Source organism: Cyprinus carpio, chromosome B15, assembly GCF_018340385.1.
Source record: "Cyprinus carpio isolate SPL01 chromosome B15, ASM1834038v1, whole genome shotgun sequence".
NCBI classification, from domain to species: domain Eukaryota; kingdom Metazoa; phylum Chordata; class Actinopteri; order Cypriniformes; family Cyprinidae; genus Cyprinus; species Cyprinus carpio.
In genome coordinates, this window is record NC_056611.1 from 7,690,906 (window position 1) to 7,705,912 (window position 15,007).

Consider the following 15,007-nt stretch of genomic DNA (forward strand, 5'->3'; position numbering starts at 1 on the left):
GTACCTCACGCGCAAAACACTTAACGTACCGCGTAAATGCGCGTAACTAATGTAAATCAAGCAAGCTTGTATGCATAGGCCACGTATTGTTGGCAAAATAACACATTAGCGGACCAGAGGGAATAATATGGATTTTTTTTTCCAGAAAACTTCTTGCACAAAATAAATTCAAGCACTTTCAAGGACCTGTATCAATGTTTGCTTATTTTCAGAAACTTTCCAGGGCCTTGAAATTTTTTTTCAAGGATTTCAAGGACCCGTGGGAACCCTGATATAATCACTTTATATGATAAACAGATTTAATTTAGGCTTTAATTTACATATAAACACATACATTTCATATTAATGTGTTTTACGGTGCTTTTATGACTTTTTTGGATCTTCTAAATTATGTTTACATGGACTGTCACTGGAAGAACAGAAAACTCTCAGGTTTGATTAAAAATGTTTTAATTTGTGTTTTAAAGTCTAATGGGTTTGAACTACAGGAGGGTGAGTAAAGGATGACATAATTTTTGGGTGAACTATCCCTTTAAAATGAAAACAGGAAAACCTCATACACAATTGAAAGCCCTTGGACTCCCTGAGTATGCTGTCACTTCCCTGAAAAATGAAGCTGCAGATGATGTTTTTCCAGTGAATTGATGTTTTTAAAAAGCGGTCTACAGCACCAAATGTCATGAGAATTGTTTTGGCTAATTTATAAAATGTACTGAATTCTATAAAATTTTACAATGTTGACCGTGCATTTGAATGTTTTTTTTTTTTTTTTTTTTTCAAATGAGGGAGAGACTGTTAACCATTGTAAATTCTTCCTCAACTTTTTTACTGCAATGCTAAAAGTGGAAATGATGTCAGTGAGTGTTGGGGATTTAACTGTGATATAATAAACATTTTAAAATGTTTGACTCTCAAGAGTGTAAATGCTTCATTTTTTTCCAAACAGTAATTCAATAATATTTCACACAGTAAACTCACTTTCTGAATGTGAAGAAATTGCTTAATACAATTTAAATTTGTATCTTGATATTTGATTTAAAAAGATGTAAACATTTAAGTAAAAAATCCAAACAGATGTAGTGATAACTTGTGATATAATCCTGTGAAAAATATATTTGGTTAAAAATGTATTTTTAGTTTCAGTTATATATATATATATATATATATGGATATATATATATATATATATATATATATATATATATATATATATATATATATATATATATATATATATATATATATATAGTATATATATATATATATATATGGGGATAGTCCACCCAAAAAAGAATGAATGCTAATTTTTAGAATTTTCATACATGCATTTACAAGAGGGTTTACGAGTTTTCATTTGATGTAGATGTAAGTGCATTGTGAAGCTAATGCAAGTGCAAGTTTCCTTAACTTTTGCATAACTTCTTGCACAAGCCTCACAATGTGCTTGTCAAGTTTCACAACATGCTTACATTTACGTCAAGCTTAAACTTGACCTTCTCATTAAAATCTGTGACAACTGGCCTAAAGTAATGATTTTTAGTATGCACACATACATTTCTTATGCACACAAGTTCTTTGGCTTCAAAATACATTAGTTGCATCTGAAATTGCATCCTGTATGGTAAGTAATACATTTGGTTTGCAACCATTAAAAAAAGTGCATTCTATATGTGACCCTGGACCACAAAACCAGTCATAAGTAGCACAGGTATATTTGTAGCAATAGCCAAAAATACATTATATGGGTCAAAATTATGGATTTTTCTTTTATGCCAAAAATCATTGGGATATTAAGTCAAGTTCATGTTCCATGAAGATATTTTGTAAATGTCTTACCGCACATATATCAAAACTTAATTTTTGATTAGTAATATGCAATGTTAAGAACTTCATTTGGACAACTTTAAAGGCGATTTTATCAATATTCTGATGTTTTTTCGCACTATTCAGATTCCAGATTTTCAAATCGTTGTCTCTTGACCACATATTGTCCTATCCTAACAAACCATACATCCATGGAAAGCTTATTTATTCAGCTTTCAGATGATGAATAAATCTCAATTAAAAAAAATTGACATTTAAGTCCAGGGTCACATATACTGTATGTATATGGGTGGTATGAATGCAATTTGGGCATTGTACTTCCAGCATGTTTCAGCTGCTTCACTGCCAAGTCCCAGAGAAATATAAAAAAAAAAAAATTAACTAGATGATTTAGCAAATTTTTAGTAAAGTGCATGTCACTTGAATCATGTTGTTTTTATGTTTTTAAGTTGACTAGTTCAACGTTAAAACATGGAGATTCAATTTTTTGCCATATATCCCTTTAAAGAACAGTCATGTACTAAACTGAACCTAAAGCATCAAAACATTTAGCCTAAAGAAGAAGAAGAAAAAAAAATCACATCTGGAAATTGAATTCCATGCAGAGCAGCACAAACACCTTTAAGCGTCAACTGTCAACACGTGTGGAAGAGTTTCTGTCTGTACGACTGAGCCTGTGGAGAAGCCAATCTCACGCATTACCACAAAAGTGTTAACACGCCGTCTCTCACCAGCGATGACACCACACACACCTGAGGCTGCACTGTTTTAGGTCATCACACTATCCAGACGTGGTGACAGACAGCGAGCACTGCCAGCTGGGTTCAGAATTCACATTTAACTGTCAGTCCTGGAAACCTGGACAGTTCCTGTGAAAAGCACTACAGTGATCAACACATTTATGATGTGAAGTTTTCAAGGTTTTACACCGCTACAAAACCATTAAACCACAGATCGTTTAACAAATCCACCTTCAACTGTACATTTTAAGGCAATTATTTTCGGACCGGAAAAAAATTTAATAACTGGTTTGTGTACACAAGCAGACTTAGGCCCTGTTTACACATAGTATCAATATCTGTCTCAGGTGAGTGTTTATAACAGAATAATCACAGAAGTGATAGCAATGTTTACACCACAGATTATACTTGGTCACATGTTTTCATCTACCTTCAAATGTAGTTTGAGTGATCCAAGCAGATGTATAAAGATGGATAATAATACTAGGTGTATCGTAAACCTGATAAGAAAGGCTAAATTAGAAATTCAAGAGAACACTTTTATGTTCTGCTTTGCCCGTGAGGATACATACCATTTCTGTGGAAGTTTATTTCTGACATGGAATAAAAATATGAAAAGGTAATTGCGACTAATTGCAATCTCACAGTTCTGACTTTTTCACACATTGGAAAGTCTGAAAACACATTTGAGTATATATCTAACAACCAGAGGTGGAAAGAGTACAAAAATATTCTACTCAAGTAAAAGTACCATTACATTAATGAAATTTTACTTAAGTACAAGTAAAAGTACCAGTCTAAAAATCTACTCAAGTAAAAGTAAAAAGTAGCTCATTTAAAATTTACTCAGAGTAGGGCTGGGCGATATATCTAACGATATGATCATGCGCATCTAGTCAGTAAATCTGGTTCCTTGATTAGCGCTAAATCTCCATCACCTGCTTTCAAATGGAGCGGCATTTAATAGACAGAACCGTAGATCACTGACAAGCTACGCAATATCGCGTTCATTATCCCAGATGAATCGCCTTCGATAATCAAATCGATATTGTGTAGCATATAACTGATCTACGGTTCTGTCTATTAAATGGCGCTCCATTTGAAAGCAGGTGATGGCGATTTAGCGCTAATCAAGGAACCAGATTTACTGACAAGATGCGCATGATCATATCGTTAGATATGATGGAGCACCGTGCCTCAGAGTAAAAAATTACTTAGTTTACATTTTAACAGTGGGAGGGAGGCCAAAAATGGGACAGGCCAAGGGTGTCAAACTTAGTTCCTGGAGTGCCACAGTCCTGCACAGTTTAGATATAACCCTAATTAAACACACCTGATCCAGCTAATCTAATCATTTAGGCTTATTTGAAAACCACATGATATGTGTGATGGAGCAGGGTTAGAACTAAACTCTACAGGGCTAAGGCCCTCCAGGAACTGAGTCTGACACCCCTGGGATAGGCATATACATCTCAAACTAGTTGTTTTTAATTAAAGGAATCAGTTATTTAGAATAAAAGACATTTGGGCTGTTACCAGGCAAATCAGAATCAACAAACTCATCTTTTCAATGCAGAGGAAATGCAGAAGCTTCATCAGAAGTGGAATTTAGATGTATTTACACACTATTTAGTGCAGGACAAGAATGCATTTAACCTGCAGTTACAAATGCATGAATAATGTTTTGATATACATGACATAAAATTTTGAATACTCATTTGAAATGATAAGAAATTAATTGTAAAAAAAAAAAAAAAAAAAAAAAAAAAATCAAAAGATACTTTAAATGTGAAATTAAAATGGCCAGTATGTGTCAGCAAGTCACTGTTAATAAGTGAGTCATTGCGATTGAACCGAATCATTTAAACGGTTGATTCATTCAGGAACGAAACCCTATCATGTTGCTCAGAGACGCAAAACTGTGCTTTGGTGGCTGTGTTTGGAATTTTTTTTTTTTTGTAGAAATAGAGCAAAAACAGGCAATATGGTGTCTAAAACTTAAGTCTCTTAATTACTTACCTGTTGTAATATATATATATATATGTGTGTGTGTGTGTGTGTGTGTGTGTGTAATCATGATGATTTTTGGAGGAAAAGACGGCATTCTTTGTGTGATTTTGATTTACTATATGAAATTATATAAATATGTAAATCTTCTGCCCCTATATCTTCAATTTTGTGATCATTCTAAATGCATTTTGACTGAATCACACAGTGAAAGAACGCACTATATATGCACGCGCACATCATTAAAACAACAATTATGATATTATCGCAGACGATATATATAGCACACTCCGCACCACTGTCTTTTTGGCTAATTTGTGCAAAACCTCTTGCTAAAATGTCAAAGCTTTATTTTAACCACCAGTGCAACGATGCAGTTATTTAGCTGACCTCTGCATGCTTGCGAAGGGTTGATGTCGAGATTTTATAAGCTGCTAGTTTGGTCTCTCTAGGCAAGCACAGCTTACACTGCATAATAAAGTATAAATATGGCCAGGGGTTCACTTCATTTCCTTCGAGTTCAACTTCAGAATATGACGGCGTTTCGTTTTCAGCGGTGTCTGCACCACTAACGCCTGTTTTGTCCGTCTGCATCTTTCTTGTGATTTTAGCGCCAGTTTGCGCTCCTGCCCATTATTTACTGACGTAGTTTCCAGGGAACGATTTTTTTTTTTTTTTACTCAATAATTAATGTGTTTTAAAATACAACGAAACAAAAAAAATAAAACAAAATAAAATTAAAAAAAAACAAAATTAAAAATTAAAAAAAAAACATAAGTAAAAGAAAAAAAACTACTCAAAATACAATAAATTACAGTAACGCGAGTAAATGTAATTCGTTACTTTCCACCTCTGCTAACAACTCAGATTTTTTTCCGATAACTGACCTGACCGCATGCAGAATTCTGAGGGGGAAAAAACAGACTTGCCAGGACATAAACTCTCAGGAAAAACGTCAGAATTGTGAGAAATATATATCATATTCCCAAGATCTGTACATATGTGAATTGAACATAAGGTTCAGATAATTTCTTCCTGTTTATGGGCCTGTTTACACTTGGTCAGTTCATGTGCTTTCTCTGACTGGATATCTATCTGATTTGTTTAAACCGTTTCATCTACATTTGGATTAAATCCATCTCAAAAGCTGCATTTACAACTGGTCTGGGATTACTATCCCTTTAGAGAAAACACATGAAGTGACCAGGTGTAAATGGGCCCTAAGAGGGCAGATCTCAGGCCTCATTCTGCAAGAAATCTGACTATATGGCTCAAATTCCTTTAATTGTTTTATACTCTAGTCTGAACAGTAAAAAACTCAAGCCAGATCCTGGTTTTAATTTACTGAAATACGAGGTATTGTGACAAAAATCCAACAAATCATACAATCTTTCCCATCTTTTAAGGTGTGGACACATTAAAGAAATAGTTAAAAAGATTGACTGTCTATTGTCATTAGCGTAGCGATTTTTGAAGCACAGCTTATACAGAACTTATTTTCAAACTAAGCAACTTTCTGTTGGTCATTATGTCAAAATCTGCATATGGAAATCTTGCGATATTTCAGGTTGTGTGGATTTGTATTGAAATAAACAGATTTCATCCAAAAAATTTGGCACACAACTTGTGACCGCACATTTTCACTGAACATGTTCAGATTTGAATACTGACCTTGTGGAAAACATCATAAATAGTGAATCAACCTATGCTAAAGTCTTATGCATAGTGATCCTACAAAACTAACTGCACTCTGAACAGAATCAGATCTAGCCATTTACACATGCTGTTTTTGAACAGTCAGTCTGTTTAAAAACTGGATTGAAGGATTTGAGTTTTCCCCTGCAGTGTGAACGAAGCCTTTCGCAGAAAAAGCCTCTATGTGAACCACACTTTATACACATACTCAAAGTCTGAATATGTCAGATTAAAAAGATGTTAAGATTTCATAAACATTTATTAAGATGAGTTTTTATATTGTCAGAATTTTTTTTCCGTTGTTTACGCAGTGGGTGGTGTTGTAATTGCCCTGTTCTTACCTGCTGTCCCAAAACCGAATTTTTTTGTCATAATGGCTGCTGATGATGAGGTACTCCGAGCACACAACATCACTACAGAAAGACAAAACCTCAATGGTTTGTATGCCTGTGAGTAGAAACGATAGAGAAATATGGAAATTACTGATCTGTGCTAATATGTTGAACAAATTATTGCAGACAGATGCAGAATGTGCTCATTGTTAGTTAATGCATGAGTGATTAGTTGCATATTTTTGTGACACATACACGCTGCTCGCTGGAGGTCCCATATCTTCACGGTCCTGTCCGCACTACCAGTGACCACCTGCCTCTGACTGTATTTAAATCTGGCTGCTGTCACTTTACGAGAATGACCCGTCAATGTAACCTAGAAAAACAATATAGACATACTTATAATGAGAAGCTAAACAGAATCTCTCTAAACATGTCAAGCACATTTCCATGTTACATTTTCTCCCAAAATTAAAAAAAGAAAGCACTTATATTTTGCATAAGAAAATATGTCTAGTGTGTGTGTGTGTGTGTGTGTGTGTGTATGTGTGTGTGTGTGTGTGTGTGTGTACGTGTATTAGGGGTTGCACAGACTAATCAACTAGTCGACTTCAGTGCTCTGCCTTGACACTTTAAGCTTGACGTTGACTAGTCGCTTGTCCTATAGAGGGCGCAACAGGATAATTAATCTTTGAAGGACTTTCACATTTATGCTCCGTTTCCAAAAGCGCCACAAGAAATGTATGATTATATTACTGGATGCTCGAAATTGAACGGGAGAATGCACATTCTAAACAGCTTATTGTACAGGTAAGTTAATCACTGTTCTAATCTAATGTGCTGCTGCACTGTACCTCACACACATAGTCTACAGACAGTAGCTCGTACGTCACGCGCAGATCACGTGCGCACAGAATCATTCAAAGTGAAATGTACTATCAACACTGTTCTGTGATTTCTCAATAAAATAGCTTACAAACTGAAAGGTTCAAGCATATATTTCTTAATAACTAAATTCCACACTGTCAATACTACTAGATAGATGCTGCCGTGTAGAATTAATTCACACATGCAATTGCTCTCACTAATACATTCATATAAATGTAATCTTTCCTGTGCTACTTTATCTTTATCTGATTTAGAATGAGCAGAAATCTCTGAGAAATAAAACGACCCAAAGTCAAAAGAACTGATAAAAATGAGCTGTTATAGGAGCAATAGCCATGTGGGCAGCGCTGTGTTATATGCCATAGCTGTGCACAAGGGGTTTGTCACAGCTCTAGACTTATTTCGTCATTTCGCTCTAGACTGACGTCATCAGCGACTAGTCGACTCGACTTTCATCACATAAAAGTCGACTTTAAAAAAAATCAGAAGTCGTTCAACCCCTAACGTGTGTGTGTGTGTATATATATATATATATATATAGGTATTTTAGTCTTCAGTGTCGCTTTCACTTTTGATCTTTTTTTTTATTCATTGTTGCTGAATAAAAGTGTAAATATCGTTCAACACAAATTGTTGATAACTTTTTTTCTTCTTCTTTAGATATGGGCGTAAAATATGACCCAGACATATTTTCTAAGAAATTCATCCAAACATGTACTTTTTCTCTCTGTCTCTCTCTCTCTCCCTCACCCAAACACACACTCATACACACGTAGAGATAAAACACTGAATCAATTTTATAGCATTTGGAGCAATTGTGTCTTGTTAAAGTAGTCTCCTCTTATTTTCAGCATGACGAATTGGTTTTAAGGAGAGCAACTGTGTCTTTTTACACTTTCTGTCACGCTAGTAAATGTTTTATATTTTTTATATGGCATTTTATATGACATTTCTGTTATGCCAAAACTTTGAACTTTGTACCTTATACAAGACTTATAAAAATGATTTCTAATTTGTTTTTCTATAAGAGTGTCACATTGATATATTTTTTTAAATTCACCCCATATTCACTGAACTGTATTTTCTAATATGATAAGACGTGAGATGATCATTTTATACAATATATTAAGACAATTTACTGCATAGTAAGAATGACCCATATATGGCATGTTTGCATCAAAAATCATGTGACAAGCTGATTCCGCCCCCTAAAACTCTCCACGCCTCACTGTAATGTAAAACACAATGAAATCTTATCAGGCACAGCAATAAACATCTTTAACAAGGTTCATACTGCTCTCTCTCATCTGATGATGCTCTAGAGTAATTCAGAGAGACAGACTAGCGCAGGGAGGTTTGGGTGGGTGAGAGGTAAGCTCTGTTACCTTGGGAACGCTGTCCTCCAGCCTCCAGAATAGAGCCGACTTGTCATATGACGCAGCTAAAATCCGAGTGCCCTGATGGAATAGCACAGTGACACATCCCACAATGCATTAGAGCAGTAACCACAGCATAATCAACTCAAGAGCATTACAGGAACAGTCCCCTTATATTACTAATAAAGATCCTTCAGTAGCCGAGGGCTCTTTTAGCTCAGCTAATTGGTATGTGCTAATTAGCAATGACTCAGTGGAGTCTTATGGAATGTTCTTCAGCCCATCTAAACCAGCGGTTCCCTTTCAGTCGGTCACTCTCGACGTCACGTTGGTAATGACCGACTTTGGGATCTCGTTTAGAGAGACCAATCCACTTTGAGTGTAAACTAAACGAGCCAATGCCCATTGGCATGCGATGATTGCATCCAGCTGCCGCTGATCGCAGCACAAGTATAACTAGGCAGCAGGTGCAATGCATACTCAGCTTTTCACTTCGGAGCTGAGCGATCACATCGTTTTGCTCCTGACTACTTTACTGAGAGAAGAAGACTGAACGAGCGCAGCGCCCTCTTTGGAGCTCTTGATGTTGGTGGTAAGGCGCTTCAGCAGTGGTGGTATCCAGTGTCTAGTGGGTTGCATACATCAGGCTGCACTACCCCGTTTGTGTTGCAGGTGGCCATCTCCCCTGTGTGCTTCTGCATGCTATAAGAGCTTTCCCCCTAAAGGAATATTCACGGGTGCGTCTTTTTAAAGATGACATTGCATCTGGCAAACTCGATGTTACGTCTTTGTAAAGAAGACGTTGCATCTTGCTACAGACAACGTATCAGCCGTGCGTTTCTGGATGCAGTCGCTACCTGGTGTTGGGTGATGGTCACGATTGCTGCCTAACATGTCTGGGCATTAAGCACACTGAGGTGGTATTCGTGGATGAGTCATGTTCTCATTGCGGGAAGATGACCATCTCGGAGCTGTGGGGTAAGCTCTGTTACATCAAAAGGGGCGGAGCTCCTTTGCCTCTGCCTCAATCTCGTCATGGTGGCAGTCATGCAACTTCAGGCAGTAGCACAGGTGGTCTGAGGGTAACAGTGATGGCAAGCTCTCCAGGGAACCAATCCTCAGGGGACCATCACTCCTCTTGCACTCCGCAACCAGTTGAGCTGCCAAAGGAATGTGTTGGGCCCTCTACAAAGAGCATACCAGCAATATCCTTCTGCGCTCCTCCCGACGATCGGATGTCAATCGCTGCATCGGAGGGTGAGCCGGAGCTTTCTGGATAGGAAGATTCGGCTGCACTGCTGCACTCTGGGACTGTAGCAATGCCTGAATCGGATCAGGAAATGATGGCCACCGTGAGAGTTGGGCTCAAGGTTGTACGATTGGTTCCTCGGGTTGCCCGCACTGGTTCTCAGTGCCCCACCCCGGTGCCATTCTTCCCAGAGGTGCATTAGGGGCTTACCAGGTCATGGATAGCACCTTTTTCTGCCAAAAACCGACCTGCTAACTTTGCCTCCCCTCCCGGGTCTGTAGGTACTAGTCTGGTCCGGCAATGCTTATGCGGCCTGTGGAGAAGCTGCCTCCGCCTTACATGCTACGGCATTACTGCAGGTTCTTCAGGCTAAAGCACTTAGGGGCCTGCACGAGGGTGGTCACAATCCAGAAGTTCTGAAAGAGCTCTGCGAGTTCTCTGGGTCGTGCGATGTCCACACTTGTGGTCTAGGAGCGTCACCTCTGGCTGTGTCTGGTAGACATGAGGGACACCAACAAGTGCGGATACTCAAGATCCCTGTCTCAGAGCAGCCACATCGACAACACAGTCGAGAACATGGCTCAGCAGTTCTCGGCTGCACAGGAGCAGACTGAGGTGTTCCAACATGTCCTGCCCTGGCGGGGGTAGTAGTAGGTAGTAGTAGGTAGTAGTAGGTAGTCCTGCCCTGGCGGGGGTAGTAGTAGGTAGTCCTGCTGCCGCCATCCGTCCGCCGGCCACAGTGCCCCAGCCTCAAGCAAGCGGCACTGTGGAGCTGGCCAGGCCCCCGATAAACCTGGCGCTGAGCGGAAGAGCAAGAGGCCCTGGGACAGGCAACCCAGAGAGAGACAGAACTGCTCTTCGGGGGATGGTGAATGCACCTCACCCACCCCCAGGAGTTATTTTCTTATTTCCAAAAATCTCGACAAAAGAGAAGTTTTCTCTGTCTCTGGATCCCAAGAGGGCACAGGGGTTTGTGGACAGAGCAACACCAGACCACACTCATCCTCCTCTCTCGCCAGTAGGTAGCAGCGGGCAGTTCGAGAGCATCATCAAAGGCCCTACTTGTGCACCCTCTGCCAAAACTCTGCTCCTGTTTTGCATGCGGAAATCACAGTCCTGCTGGCGAAAGATGGAATACAGCCGGTCCCTCCAGCCATCATGAAGATGGGGTTTTACAGCCCTTACATCATTGTACCCAAGAAAAGCAGCGGGTTATGGCTGATCTTGGACCAGCGTGTCTTGAACCGGGCCCTTCACCGGTTACTGTTCAAGATGTTGATGCAGAAACGCATCTTCGGGTGCATCCGTCCACAAGATTGGTTTGCAGCAATCGACCTGAATGTGTACTTGTAGCGATCGACCTGAACATGTACGACGTGTACTTTCATATAACGATCCTTTCGCACTACAGACCATTACTGCGGTTCGCCTTCAAAGAACGAGCATATCAGTATAAGGTTCTGCCCTTCGGGCTCTCCCTGTCGCCCCATGTCTTCACGAAATTTGCCGAGACAGCCCTTGTTCCCCTGAGAGCAGGGCATTTGCATTCTCAACTACCTCGATGACTGGATCATACTAGCTCAGTCTCAGGATCAGTTGTGCGAACACAGGGACTTGGTGCTCTCGACCTCAGCTGGTTGGGCCTTCGGGTCAACTGGGAAAAGAGCAAATTCTCCTCAATGCAGAGGATCCTCTGAGGTAGGATCTGCTGACTCAGAGATGGGGCACCTTGTGGCACCCACGTCCAGACCACTGGAAACTTCATGCCTGGTCCCTGGACAGGATGCGTACGTTCTAGGTGACCTACCCCAAGAGGTAGTAGACACCATCACTTCGATAAGAGCACGATATTCGAGCGCTTTTAAGTGGAACCTGTTCGTCGAGTGGTGTTCTTCTCACCGAGAGGACACCCACAGATGCCCGATCAAAGTCGTGCTGTCCTTTTTGCAGCAAGGATTGGAGCGAAGGCTGTCTCCCTCCACCCTTAAAGTCTATGTGGCTGCGATTGCTGCACATCATGACCCCGTGGAAGGGAAGTCGGTAGGGAGGCATTACTTGGTCATCAGGTTCCTTGGGGGCCAAGAAGGTTAAATCCTCCCCGGCTCAGAGCACTACAGCAGGGCCCATTTGAGCCCTTGCAGTCAGTTGAGCTAAAGTTTCTTTCAATGAAAACTCTGTAGCTGATTGGCCTCCAACAAGAAGGTAGTGCATGCATTTACAGTCAAAGAATCGTGCCTAGAGTTTGGGCCAGCTGACTCCCAGGTGATCCTGAGCCCTGGCCCGCCTACATGCCCAAGGTTCCTACTACCCCCTTCAGGGATCAGGTAGTGAACCTGCGAGCGCTGCCCCCAGAGGAGGCAGACTTAGCCCTAACTTTGCTTTGTCCCGTCCGAGCCTTGATATGGTACGTAGACTGGACACAAAGCTTCAGGACCTCAGATCAGCTCTTTGTCTGTTACAGAGGCCGGCAGAAGGGTAATGCCATCTCTAAGCAGAGGATGGCCAACTGGATAGTGGATGCCATCACCCTGGCTTATCAGGCACAGGGTGTGCCCTGCCCGCTCAGGTTGCAAGCTCACTCAACTAGAAGTATTTCATCCTCCTTTGCGCTGGCTCGTGGCGCCTCACTGACAGATATTTGTAGAGCTGTGGGCTGGGCGACCCCCAACATGTTCACTAGATTCTATAGCCTTGTGTTGAGCCGGTATCCTCCTGTGTTCTCATCTCAAATGGGTAGAAGCACTGAGAGGCCCCGGTTTAGTGTCGGCTTGCTAAACCACTCCAGAGAGTCCGTACGGTAGACCCTGTCGAGCTCCTCCATCCCCTCCGCAGCCAGACGTGGTAGGGATCCCAAAGTCGGTCATTACTAGTTGAGAGTGACAGACTGAAAGTTAAAGTCTCGGTTATGTATGTAACCCTCGTTCTCTGAAGGAGAGAACGAAGACATCACGTCCCGTCGCTATAGCTGCTGTACCACCGCTGAGCGGCCGGGTCACTGGCTCGGCTCGGTGAAAACCTGAGTATGCGTTGCACCTGCTGCCTAGTTATACTCGCGCTGCGATCAGTGGCAGCTGGATGCAATCATCGCATGCCAGTGTGCATTGGCTCATTTAGTTTACACTCGAAGTGGATTGGTCTCTCTAAGCGAGATTCCAAAGTCGGTCATTACATTATTATAACATCTGCATATATACAGGAAAAATAGAAATATACATTGTGTTTTCTCATACCTTTCTATGAATTTCACCTTTCACACATGTGCACAATATAGCACACATACTATTGTTAAGGAACATACTATCGTTATGCACATTTCATGAGCATACATGAAAATATAGGTGCTTTTATATATTTTAGGAAGGGAATCATCATACATCATACATAAGGGTTCTTGGCATCAACAAGCCCTGAACTAAAGTCCAATAAGGGGGATTTATTCACTAAACAGGTATAGCAGCGCAAAAAGCTGCAACACATTCAAAAACTATTTGTAGTTCTGTTAAATCAACACATATTAGTTCTGTGAGTAAATTGAAATATACCAGAACATTATTGAAATAGTTGTTTACAGTATTTAATTTGGGTATACTTTTATTGCATTATAGTTTTATTCATACATTTTTTGTAGCAGTTGTACAAACATTGCAGAAACTATCTCAGAAACGTCTGTTGTGCGCATAAATGCAGGCATTAAATTGGTTAATCACAACAGCAGGTCCTAATGAGCGAATTTGAAGTCTGATGCACAGATCTGTGTTTTGGTTGCAGTGCACACAGAAATTACTGCTAGAGAAACTGAAGCAAAATGCATGCACTGTAACACTCAATATACACAACAAGCAAGCAAAGCGACAAAACTACAACTCTTCCATTATAACCAACAAAGAGTAGAGATTTTGAAGGGAGTGACAGCTTCAGGGATTATAATAGAGGCATTCTAGTATGTTGTCTCGTTACATTGCTCATTTTCTGTGTATAATTTATTCAAACACAATAATTTGTGTGTGTTCATACCGTTGGGTCGAACTCAATGCTGGTGATCCCCTCGTTACTTCCATCTAATGTCCCTCTGTTCTGAAGAGTTCCTGTGAGGACAAAACACTGCAGTATGTTACATCAAGCCTGAGAATATGCACTCACTTTTGCTGTGTCTATTAACTGTATAATAGAGCACATCAAATGAGATCATAGTTTATCTACACACAGTAATGCTTGTCTAAAATATATATACATTCCCCACTATTCCCCACCTCACAGACCTCACATAATTTTGAATAATTTCTCAAAAAAATTTCATTTTGCATCTCAATTTAATGTACCCTGACTAAGGGATGGTTTAGATATTAGAGTGCTGACATCTGCTGGTGGTCAGAGGCAGTCACATGTAATAACAAGAGCATTCACTATTACTCAATGTGTTTATTTTTTTTTTTTTTTGCTATATTTGAACCCGTGCTATATGGTTAAAGCTGACAATTAAACAGAATTTTTTTTTCCAGATCAGTTTTGTGATGTACCTGCTTCAATGCCCCACAGTTTGATGACTCTGTCAGTTCCTCCTGTAGCCAGCAGGTTTGAACTAGTACTGAACCTCACAGCATTAATTCCCAGCTCATGAGCATCCTGAAACCACAAAACACACATTCATTTCTAATCCTTCACATTTACATTTATGTATCTGTCAGACACTTTTATCGAAACTGATTGCATTTATGAAAACATTTAATCAGTTTGCATTTTCTGAAAACCCTAACAACCACCTAGAGAATCCTAGCAACTTCCTAGCAACAACCCAGAATACCGTAGCAACACCGTACCAATTCCCTAGCAATCACCCAAAATATCCTATGTTTTTGAAAGAAGTCTCACGCTAACCAATGCTGCATTTATTTGATC

General features: G+C 40.0%; 1 protein-coding gene across 1 annotated transcript in view; it reads right to left on the reverse strand.

Moving 5' to 3' along the window:
• The window catches only part of atg16l2 (ATG16 autophagy related 16-like 2 (S. cerevisiae)), a 30,837-nt gene that overhangs the window by 5,058 nt on the left and 10,772 nt on the right, over positions 1–15,007 (reverse strand). The window contains exons 10-15 of the mRNA XM_042740033.1: positions 14,629–14,734; positions 14,126–14,196; positions 8,872–8,943; positions 6,854–6,974; positions 6,608–6,713; positions 5,459–5,476 (exon numbers count right to left, since the gene is read on the reverse strand). Coding sequence (XP_042595967.1) covers positions 5,459–5,476; positions 6,608–6,713; positions 6,854–6,974; positions 8,872–8,943; positions 14,126–14,196; positions 14,629–14,734 — 494 coding nt within the window. The remainder of the gene's footprint in view (positions 1–5,458; positions 5,477–6,607; positions 6,714–6,853; positions 6,975–8,871; positions 8,944–14,125; positions 14,197–14,628; positions 14,735–15,007) is intronic.